General features: G+C 47.3%; 1 protein-coding gene across 1 annotated transcript; it reads right to left on the reverse strand.

Moving 5' to 3' along the window:
- Positions 1–2,192: 2,192 nt before the first annotated feature.
- Positions 2,193–8,969, reverse strand: LOC115390002 (atherin-like). The gene is made up of 7 exons (XM_030093652.1): positions 7,749–8,969; positions 6,347–6,599; positions 5,513–5,640; positions 2,962–3,010; positions 2,773–2,875; positions 2,422–2,536; positions 2,193–2,343 (listed from the first exon to the last, which is right to left on the reverse strand). The coding sequence occupies exons 1-7, from the start codon at positions 8,886–8,888 to the stop codon at positions 2,200–2,202; spliced, it is 1,932 nt and encodes a 643-aa protein (XP_029949512.1). The 5' UTR covers positions 8,889–8,969; the 3' UTR covers positions 2,193–2,199.
- Positions 8,970–12,002: the final 3,033 nt, after the last annotated feature.

Consider the following 12,002-nt stretch of genomic DNA (forward strand, 5'->3'; position numbering starts at 1 on the left):
TTTTTAATTCCGAGCTGCAGAGTCCTGTTTATCAGAGGCAGCGCACTGCGCTCATCTGCTTCCCTGTCTTATTATAACTCCATCATGGTCGCACATGCTCATATACACTCAGAGATCAGAGGCTCTTACCTTGGAGAGAGTCCCAGAACAGATATAGCGTAGTATTTCCTCCTCCCCCAACACCGACCAGTGATGGGGGGGTGGGAGCCAGCAGGTCCCGGCCGCTGTGACGCATCCAAAGGATTACTCTCCAAAATGTTCTCACATATTCCTTGTTTCACCTCCAGGAGTGAAACATTTCGGCTCTGAAATAAACTCAAGTCCCGCCGTAGAAAAACTGTATTCTTAATTTAATGGTCTACATGGACTTTTTAAGGCATCTGGAACATTTGTGTGGTTGTGTTATTGAATTGTATGCGTACACTCTTGGAGATGATTCTGAAGTTTGTAAAAATCCTTAAAGAACCCTATTTAAATATGCAAATATTCCAGAGAGCACAGGGACACACCCGAACACAACTGCAGCAACTGAGCTTTCACACATGCTGGTATTTCAATGTAAACTTTTATTACTAAAATTGTCCTTTAACATAAAAAAAAAAACAGGAGACAAGCAACAAAGGCATTACTGTACATTCCTCTTGTGAGAACCGGGACGATCTCGCCAACAGATTTTAAAGATGGGAATGAAACGGTGTGGAAAACAGAGAATGGGAGGACTTCTGCAGCAACGTCGATGGAGAGAGAAGAGAGCGAGAGGTAGAGGAGGTCTGGAAGCAGACCGCGGATCTGATCTCAGCAAAAACACAATGAAACCAGTGCGATGAAGAAAAGACAAACTACGATAACAGCAATTTAAGACCTGGAATGTGCGCAGTTCGAGTTGAGATGGGAACGAGATGTGAGACAGTCTGACTGCATTTGGTTGCTAGTAACGGTAATAACCACTGAAAACTGGTAAAAAGTGCTGGTGGTGTGAGATTCATTGATTGATTGACTCAGCTGTACCCTGCAATGACATCTCTCCGTCTGATAATGGAATTTCCATAATTCATAAACAAATAATGCATAAAATGAATGTATCTTTAATATATTTACATTCGGCCGAGGAGCTGAGAGTTGATTGTTCTGCTGATTTGGGTTCAGTTCGCTGGTGAGATCGAGCAACATTTCTGCCGCGCTCTCCGACGCTGGTTTCACAAAGACGTGCTCTCGGCGTCTGATCAGCCTTACGTTTACACCCCTGGCCTTCAGAAGTCACTGAACACAACTGAGATCCAGCTGTGCACGATAGCAATGACTGACACCTGCCGAGGAGAAGATGCTTTAAATCAGTTGGTCACACTGCGATTCCAGCTCTGAGGGGAGGGGCTCATTTCTCCCACATAACCCCAGGGTCAACCCATAGACCACTGTCTTTGTGAAACCAGCCCTGGAGAGGTGATGCATATCGGCCAGAGCGGGAAACAAACAGCTCCGTTCAATGATTTTAGGTTTTGGCTACAAAGAACCTCTAAAGCAGAAAGGATCAGCTTATTGCTCGAACAAGCAACTGTGTGCAAAAGGTCAGAAAACTCTGCGCAGGATTGTATTTCCTCTGCAGACAGGATGACGATGACGGGTCGGCATGCCAATCACCTAATGCAACCTCTGGAAATAAGTTTGATCTGCCCAACCTTTGACTTGTAGCAGCTTCGTCCAACACTGGACCACGAGCGCAACCCCCCCCCCACCCCCCCACCCCACCCCCCACCCATCACAGTCACAAAGATGCCAATTCCTCCAACCTCAGCAAAGCAAAATCTCCGTCTCGGACAAAAATGTGCATGAGGGTCAACAAAACACAAACCGTCTACAGATCAATCAATAAAAAAACAGCAAAGTGCTTGATTTTAGTTTAAAAAAAAAGGTAAAAAGTGTACTTGCATGATTGTTTTGCATCTCTGCTGCTTAAAATGCCGCGTTTATGAGTTTATTCCCTCCCTCCATCAGTTTGTGCTCCGTTTGGCAGAAACGCCTTGTCGTCCACAGAGGGAACTGTGTGTGTGTGTGTGTGTGTGTGTGTGTGTGTGTGTGTGTGTGTGTGATCTGACATGACATGAGAGTGAAGTGTATTGTTTTCTATATCAGGCATGCATTTTTACACTAGCTGAGTTATATATAGACACACACGAGTCCTGTGTTATTGTGTGTGTGTTGTTAGCAGTCTTCGTCCTCAAAGTGTGTTTTCTGCAGCACCTTGACATGTCGCTCATAGATCTTGAGTGCGGGGCCGAGCCTGATGGACAGGCCTGTCAGGACGTCGTTCCGCTGCATGAGGAGGAGAGACTTCCCATCGATTTCCTGATGAAGAGAGCAAGGATGGGTTACAGCCTGCCGGTGGCGCCCCCTAACGGCCATGAGTGATGCCTGCGGGCTCACCTGGGTCCTGAAGGCGGCGGCCTGCTCGGGGAAGCCTGCTGCGGTGAAGTAACTGACCACGTCAGACACCGTCCAGTCCGCCGGGCTGCCGCTGGCCCCCTCACTCTTCATCAGCCTGGAAGCCACAAGCCGTGGAACAGGAGTCAGCTTTTGTAGCTACGATACAGATACTTTTACTTGCGGAAATAGCTGCACGCACGAGCCAAAGATAACAGCGTAGATGCTGTTGAGATCAGAATGTGTTTAACGTAAGAGCGAGCTGTGATCCGTCATTAGGTTTGGACTCCAGCAGATCTCAGACACCTGTGCAGAGACATGCATCAGCGATGCCAGCATCTGTTCTGCACTCACCCTCCGCCGAAGCCTCGCTCTTCAGGCGGGCCCGAGTCTCTCGGGGAGGCAGTGGGAGTGAGCAGACACGACGACACTCCAACCTCCGTCTTACACTCCAAGCCTGTTAGGAACACATTCACAGCCAGCTGTGACTCCAAACACCACAATGTCGTAAATTCAGAGAGCATCGCAAAGAGCGGGACTCACTGTTAAAGCCCGACGATGAGTGATTTATGCCATCTGGCTGGGTCCCATTCTGAAAAAACAAAAAAGAGGAGACAGAGTCAGAGGACTGCTGAAAGAGTCACTGTTATCTGACCTCCACCTGAGATGAAGGACGAGGCGAGCGGGAGCAAAACTGCACTGGGACACTTCAGGCCATCTGCTGTGAGGGTGTAAACGGTGATGTGCAAGGTATTTAGAAGACTGATGGAGGAGTGGAGCCTGGCGCCGATGAGAAAACTCTTGTCACTTTAACCTGAAAGACTAAAAAAAACTACCTCAGTCATCCTCAGCTTCCATCACCCACAGAGCTCCATAGTGCACATGGATGTAACAGGGTCTCTCACACAGTCATAATAAGCTGCTGTCTCAGGAAAAAATATAATAAAAAAATAAAATAAAATAATTCAGAAGCGCATGTATCATGGGCGTTCTGTTTGGATGTGGGGTGACTGGATGAGGCCAGGGCTCTGCAGCCTCTCCTATCTAAAGAGACATTTTTGTCAAACAAACAAAACTCCTTTAATCATAAAAGAGGACACACGTCGCTTATGTTTATGTAGTGTTTCTCAACATTTCATGACTGCAATGTAGAGTTTTCATGGTTTAGCTTCTGCAGCCATTTTTAGCCTGATTGAGCGAGTTTGGTTGTTTTAGCCACTCTCATTTGTGACCATTAATTTTCAGTCATTTTAGCCAGTTTAATCCTTTGATTAGTTTTGCTCCATTCTTGTCCATTTCAAACATTTTGACAAATTTTTCTAAGCCACTCCTCCTTACACTTTTTTTTCTCTGGTCTTTAGCAATTTTAGCAGTTTGTAGAATTTTTAACTACTTTATCCAGCAGAGTCTTTTTGATTTGAGAGGTTTGGAATTAAAACAGGAACAGCATCCCAGCAGAGTAAACACTTTCCAGTCTCTGTTCATTTTGCTTTTGAGAAGCGTTTAAGCCTGACTCCTCTCGACTCCTCTGTGCAGAAATGATCCACCGCTGCTCTCGATCAGGACCCCGGTGGAGGGCGAAGTGCTGGAGATTTGACATGTGCTCCAGATCTCCATGAAACTAAACATAACGCCTCACAATCATGACTTCAATCTGTTCACAGACATTTTTTGATGGGATTCAGGTTTAATTTGTAACACTAATGAGTTTCCTTTTGGCCCTGAACATGAGATCTAAATCATCTCTGGTTCATTACCAGTTAATACCAACATTACTCTAAAAGAATGTAAATAATGTCACAGTTATCTTCTCCATTCTATATTATTGTCACTGTTACTTATTATTTATTGTTCATATTCTTTCTTTTGCTGTTGCTCATTTGATCCTGATGAGCTCTCAATCAGATTACAGAACATGAAGTTAATTACACAAAATAATAATCTAATTCTGCACTAAACTGTATTCAGAAATAACTTTGATGACTTTCTGTAATCTGAGGTGAGATTCTCTGCTCTTGTCATCTCGATTACAGGATTTGTTTTGAAGATTTTTTTTTTCTATTTGAGCACTGATAAAAGACACAAAACTCCACAAGTAAAGAGATTAAGGAGAATCGGTGAAATGACAGCACAGACACAGATTTGACCTTTGTGATTATCTCACTGAGACGCAGCGCACATATTAACGATTCAATCTCCTAGATAGAGCTTAAAGCTTTACAGCGTGATATTAACGTTTGCTTTTGCAGCAGTGGGAATTGTGAACACACACTGACCGTGGATGATGTTACAACAAGCAGAATGTCAAATTATGCATGGAAATTTTATGATGTGGAAAGAAAAACGGATACAAAGTAAATTTGATATCAGTATGATACAAGATTCTGAGCTTCACAAACTGACCTGATAAGCACAAACGCTTTTGTCCATAATAAATACAACTTCACATTTCAGTCAGCTTTAAAACACAGTGACAACATAACTCACTGAAAAGTAGCATTTTAAAGTACTTCTTAAAGACAAATTGCTATTATATACTTACACACTGCAATTTTTCATCTAATTTACACTTTATCCAACTTTACGGTTTAGTTTAGCTTCATTTTCTTCTCCTATGGCCTTAATTTGATTACATTCATCTACACAAACTGTCTGTAATACCATGGTGTTATTTTTGCTTTATGTGGAAATCTTTTTGCTTTACATGTTTTGCATTTCAATTTTTATATCAGTAAGTGCTGAAGGAGAAAAAACATGCAAATAAATGTATTTTTCTTATTCTCTGTTCTTATTCTAATTCTTCAAATTACGGTTGCAGAAAGACTCAACAGGTCACCAGTCCATCACAGAAAAAAACACACATTTACAACAATTTTCAATTTAGGGTCACTAATGAACCGCATGTTCATGTTTTAGGAAACCAGAGTGCCTGAAGAAAACAGACGCAGGATCAGAACATCCACATTCCACACAGAAAGAACTAGAACCTGAGCCAATGAGAATCCTAACTGCACTCACTTATTCTGGTAACGCATGTGAAAAAGTACTATATCATAATAAAAACCAAGAAAAGAGATGTAAATGTTTCACTCACTTGCGTCTCCATATGTAGCTGCTCAGGGGAAAAAGCTCTGTCCTCCAGTGTGCCATTACACTGTGAGAGCGGCGCTCCCGGAGCAGGTGGAGGCTCGGTCTTAGGGTGGAAATCGGGCGTGGAAGTCTCTGAAAAACCAGCAGTATGAGTCAGAAGATTAGGAGGAAGCAGCAGCAAGTGTTCCCACACAGTATATTAAAACAACAGCAATGCAACTCCCAGAATAAAATCATTCAATCTTTAAAAATGAAAATAACATTAAAAGTTAAAATAAAACCAGTTCATGCTCAACTTAAATCCGATGGCTCACTTTTAAAAGTTATAAATGGAAAACATAAATGGAAAGAAAAGCATCAGCATCTGTGTTTAAGATCAGTTGTGTGTGTGTGTGTGTGTGTGTGTGTGTGTGTGTGTGTGTGTGTGTGTGTGTGTGTGTGTGTGTGTGTGTGTGTGTGTGTGTGTGTGTGTGTGTGTGTGTGTTCTATTTCCAATTAAAAAGAAGTCTTAAATGATTTGCTAGGCTCCATCCTCCTCCAACCAATGAGGGATTGACGGATGATTTCTGCATAGTTGCATTCTTTCTCATTCATCTCAGCATTACTACAGAACTCATACTGGAGTTAAAATGAAATGTGTGTGTTCACGAACGTGAAGGCTAAAATGTGAAGGAAGGCCGATGTGGATTTAAATGGATTAAATGAAATCGATTCTGCAGCTACAGTTTAATGAGCCAGATGACGATTATAAGCAGCGGAAGATGATAACAACAGTTGCCTGTTTAATTAGTGTTTGTCAGGAGTCCACATACGCACGTGCACACACACACACACACACCTTTGCCACCCTGCTGCTGCTGCTGCTGGGGACTCTCCTGCTTTGATGCTGTCTGGATCTCAGCATCTTCTCTGGATTTCTCAATGAGCCCTGGTTCGGTTGTCATGGCTACCAGGGATAGTCCTCCCTCCTCATCAGAACTCCGGGGATCATCCTCCTCCTCCTCCTCCTCCTCCTCCTCTTCTTCTTCTTCATTCTCTCCCCGCTCCTCTGTTTCCATTGGCTCATTCTCTCTGCGAGAGGGCGACGGCGGCTGCATTGACATAAAGTTGTACAAGAAATCGGTTTCCGTTATTTAAAAAGGTGAATTGAGGCGAGGCGGCCGCTTCCGTTCGGTTTCAATCTGTTCAAGTTTTTGTTCGGCGTGGCTCTTAGTGATTTGGTGATATTAGGCCTGCCGCACTTCTTTTTTCGGGCGGATACTGTTACTGAAAAAATTTTTTTTTAAAAAACCTCCCACTTGAGAGAGACACACTGAAATATCAAAAATAACAAAAGCCGCCTACTGTATAGCCCACTCAAGTTTGCGGTCCCCACCGGGGAGGCGGGGAGGGAGGAGAGGCGATACAAAGGATTTAATGAGGCACGAAGCGGGAGGGATGCGGGAAGAGACCGGAGAGGCGGATTACAGGGAGGAAACAGCGGGGTCGGGACAGAGCAGGAATCACATCGAAAATGCGTGATCGAGCAGTGATGCCCGGCAGTTTTTGTGTTTTTTTTTTTTTTTGTTTTGTTTGGCGTGAGGTCTCCGCCGGCCTGCGCGGCCGGGCGGCGCGCACAGGAGCGCGGCAGCGGCACGTCTCAAGTTTAGACAGACACCGCCTACTGCGCGCCAGGCCCAGACACTCCGCGCTCCGCCAAAGTTCCTGCCAGCCAGATCACACCGAAAACACTCATCTGGACGCGAAACCGGGCGGCTCTCGTGCTCGCGCCATGCAGAGACGCTCTTTATGGTGCGCGCGCTCGTCCCGCGAGCTGGAGGTGGTGGTGGTGGAGGAGGGGAGGGGTGGGGGGGGTTACCGCTCCGGAGCCGTCTGCTCCCTCCATGTAACCCGCACCTTTTGTGCAGGAAGCCAAGCTACACACGCACACACGCTCGCGCGCACAGACACACGTGCACACGCACACATTTACCGCGGCTTGAAAAGAGAAATCGGCGCAGAACACAGTTGCATCCCGCTGACTAAACGCCGACACTGCGAAGCAACAATAAAGCCGCCTCTCACACTTTTGCGCCGCAAACCTCGAGGTTCAACCAGGAGGAATAACGCAAAAGGCGAGCGCGTCCCGGTACGGGGCGTGTGCGTGTGTGTGTGTGTCATTAATTTATCTGCGAGCCGCTCTTCGCTGTCCCCTGTCAAAAGACGGGACGTGTTGAAAATATTAAGTTGGCGTTGCCCACCTTTTTGGCCGTGTGTCTGTCCTGCAGTGCGCTCTTCGCAAGTCTGTCAGCGGTCGCATTCTTGGGCAGCGGCTCCTCCAGCACCATCCCCCTCAGAGGAAGAGTAATGTTCCCGCAGCGCGTCCTGCGCAGCCTGCCCCTCGCCACTTCTCGCTCCATGACCACTTTGACTTTGCCTCGGGTCAGTTTCTCCTCCGACAGGCGCTCCTGGCTGCTCAGGTAGCCCAGGATCTCCTTCAAGCCGAGCGGCTTCATGTGGCCTCTGGCGGCGGAGCCCCCCCGCAGGCTCCTCTCGGACAGGCTGCGGACTGAAGCCACCAGCCTGTCGCCCAGGTCGGAGTTGGCGTGGCTCCCCGCGGCTCTGGTTCCGCCTCCTGCACAGACTCGAAGTTTGGGCTTGAGCCTGTGAGGCGGCGCGGGGCTGCCGGCGCTCCCAGAACAAGTTTTGTTGGGGCTGTCAGCTCCGGACCCGCCGGGCTCCGCCGCGCCGCTCCCCGCTGTCCCGCTGGCATCAGCCCCGTCGCGCGCGCTCAGAGCGGGCGCCGGGCGTTCCTCCGCTCCCTCCGGTCCTAATCCCCCGTCCCCCGGTGCACTTGCTTTCTCCTCGTTGCAGCCGCTCCCGGCAGCGCAGCCCGGTGTTGCGCCACAGCCGAGGCGCCCGTTTCCGCTACTCGGGCTGGAGGCAGGCTGCAGCCTCCTGCCGGAGGCGCTGGCTGATGTTTGTGCGTGCGCGTCTGGGCTGGGCTCCGAGTCCTCCTCTCCCTCCTCCTGGTCGGTGAAGCTGTGCGCACTGTCGCCGTTGTTGTTGTTGTTGAGGTGGTCGTGTTTGGTCCGCTCCCTCGCTGCCTCCGCGCCGCCGCCGCCGCCGCCGCCGCCAGCGGCCGTAAACTCACTCTTCTTTCGGCTTTTCCTCTGCACCTTCGCCGCGTTCCGGTACGAGATGGAGCCCTTGTAGCTAACTTTGAGCACCGTCTGCTCTTGGATCAGTTTTTCCAGTTCCGTCCTGGTTCGGTCCGGGTCTGACCCGTGCCTCCTCCGGACCATTCGGCAGATCCTCTCCAGGTCCGGACGGGCTTTCCTCGAGCGGAGAGAGTCGATTGTTTCCAGGATCCACTCCCGGTACTTATTGGGCTCGGACATCTTTCCCCCGGGTTGTTGCGGATGCGGTTTGGCCCGAGTGCGTCTTTCCCCCTCTGTTGTTTCACTAGTGGCGCTGTGTCAACGCCGGGGAGCCAAAGTGCGATCCCCAGCCGGAGAATGAGGACGGCAGCCTCGCTGCCTCACCGCTTTGCGTTGGTTCGCCACGAATTGTGCGCTTTTAAGGTGGACTGAAGATGGCGCCAGGCGCCTCGTCCGCGGCCACACACGCAAATTGCATTTAAGGTGGAATGGAAACGCTTCTGGAGCCCCCCCCCCCCCCCCCCCCCCCCCCCTCCTCCCCTCCTCCCCTCCTCCCCTCCTCCCCTCCCGCACGGAGCTGCGTTCTTTGTTTCACAGTCTTTAAATCTGATCGGAACGCGGTTGATAACAGCCGGATTCCGGCGACGCGCGCGAGGACCGGGCCGAGCAGCGGGCCGGGTGGAGGCTCCATCCCGCATCTGGAGGCTCTGATGGACGTCCGGTCTCAAAGCTGAGAAAAAACACCTCTCCTCTGAAAACATTTCTGATTCCTCCCCAGGAACACACTCCCAGTGTGAACTTACACGCGCGCGCGCACACACACCACATCACAAGGAATTTTACAAGTAAAACTTTATTGGAATGATACTCATGTTGCAAAATATTACACTTCGTGTTTTTCTGTCACTGTTCTCGTGACTTTAGACGCTTCCCTTTGCGATGTGTGTGTGTGTGTGTGCGTGTATGCATGTGTGTGTTTGTGTGTGTAATAGAGAGAGAGAGAGTGTGTGTGTGTATGTGGCAAGGGTTAACATGGTTTACATTGGGGTCTCATTTCCCTAAAAAGTGCGACAGTAGGTACCAGCATTGTGCCTGCGTTGAGAGGAAGTTGTTTCACTGCAAAAAACATCGAGGAGACACGCAATTATAGTGTTTCAGAACATTTTGATGATATAGTCAACATTAAACCTGACATGGAGGAAATACAGCGGATGGGAAGTCTCAACAAACCATGTAAAAGAAATAAATATAACAGGTTGTAAATTAATTCGTCACAGCCAGCCGATCAGCTTGCAGCTTTATATCCATAATACGTTTTTTTTAAGTGGTTTCATTTGTTGGAATGAAAAAAAAAGTTTGTGCAATGCTTTTATTGTTCATTAAATAAACAATAAAATAATGTTAAAAAAAGAAATCTTTTGGTCATGACTTGGTTGAAGATGTGACCATCAGAAACATTTGTCCCATTTTTACCAGAGTGCTTCATTTGTGAGAATTCTCTATAACTTTTTTTTTTTTTGGCAGAATATGTAATACATGAGCACAATATGGAGTCAGAATGCACCAGTGTGACCCACACGTTTTAGCCCCTATCTCCACATTCTACCTACACTGTGTTACGCTGCGGCACTTTTCATATTTACACACTTGTTTTGTATGGGATTTTTCCAGAATATCACATTTCTTCTGATTATCAACCTTTCATATGAACTCTGCTTCATTTACAGTTCATGTTTGGGTTGATCAATGAGCCCTTTTTAATCAAGGAGAGCCTGCATGGCGTGCTGCATGCAGCTGCTCTTGGATCAGTTATTTTGAGGCTGACCCACACAAGGCGCTCGTCGTCAGGTCATCTCAGCCTTCATCTCAACGGCCACGTCTCTCGCCAGCTTCATTAAAACGTTATACAGCGAATCACCACGGCGGCGCTTTTGAGACCCCCATTGCTTGTGTAATCCATATTCGAGTGTCAATCTGTGCCGAATTCAAATGATCAGGCTGCAGCTCTGTGAGGAGGGCAGGAGGCCCCGGACCCCCAGAGCGGACAAATGGGACCGTGGACACTGAGCCGTGTCGGACGATAAACAACTCAACGCTGCAGATTCCTTCATGTTGGGCCGTTTGAAACATCATTCCATATTACAAATGATACACACAAACGATTACACGTCACAAAAGTGTAATTCTGACAGAAGGTTTGTTGTATTTTGCTGTGTCTGAACCAATCTGGATGAACATTATTATTATTATTATTATTTATTTTAAGATTAAAAACATGAGAAAAACCAGAGCGGCCGTAGGAACCAAATCAGGACGTCTTAATCATGGTGGCACGATAAAGAAGGCATTTTAATGTCTCAAACAGGCAATGGGCTCACCTTCACTTTCTGAATGAAAGATCTTACAATAAACACCTTTTGAGCATTTTTAACAACTCTGTCTTTCAGATTAGCCAATGTCATGATCAGCACTAAGACTGTTTGGTTTCTCCTCAACAGAAAGCTCCATTCATGTCCAGCAGCAGCGAAATATATATATATTTTTTGTAACTTTTTACTGGCGAGCCTGTCCTCTTGGCATTATTACCACAGGAACATAAAAACAGCGCGTGTGTTCGACCTGCCAGCAGAGCTGCTGTCGTGTGTGGAGCCGTCCCGGTTTGGTCAAAGGAATGGATGGACACAAAAAAAGTGAAGCTGGCGACCCGGACTGCTTCCAGCGGCTGGTACTCAGACGGCTCCGCAGCAGGGTGCGGCCGATTGGCTCGGATTTTCTCTTTTTTAGTCGGAGCTATCGAGGGCGAAAACGGAACGGCGTCAGCGAGCGAGAGGCGAGCTCGCAGCTGAGACAGGAAGTGCTCTCATGGAAACGGAGATGTTCGAGTCCACAAAAATCAAATCTTCTGGAAGGGCAAACTGTGGAAGACGCTAACCAAAAGTCTAAATATTCCCTTTAGCTCCTCCTGACTGAAAACCAGGACTTCAAACTCCCAAACGTCCATCGCTCATCCCGACGCTTCGTGTTGATAAAATGTGTATTGAGTGATATGTTCAAACCTGAGATACCATTACGTTACGGCGTTTCTTCACAACACCACTGAAACTGAGATATTTTCACTCCTTTAGTCCTATTTTCTTGTTTGTTAGCGTGACGTATTCTCGAAGCCACTAGTGTCTAACGACATTTAAAGACGGAGCACTGTAGATATGCACGGTGTCTGGCCGAGCTAACAAAGAACGACAGATGGAGTTACAGTAAACTGAACTGACTCAATCTACTTCTTTTTCTTTTTTCTTTTTTAATGGCCAAATACGCCTTAAACAATCCCGTTAATGATATGAGAGAGGAAACGTT

Source organism: Salarias fasciatus, chromosome 6 (assembly GCF_902148845.1).
Source record: "Salarias fasciatus chromosome 6, fSalaFa1.1, whole genome shotgun sequence".
NCBI lineage: Eukaryota > Metazoa > Chordata > Actinopteri > Blenniiformes > Blenniidae > Salarias > Salarias fasciatus.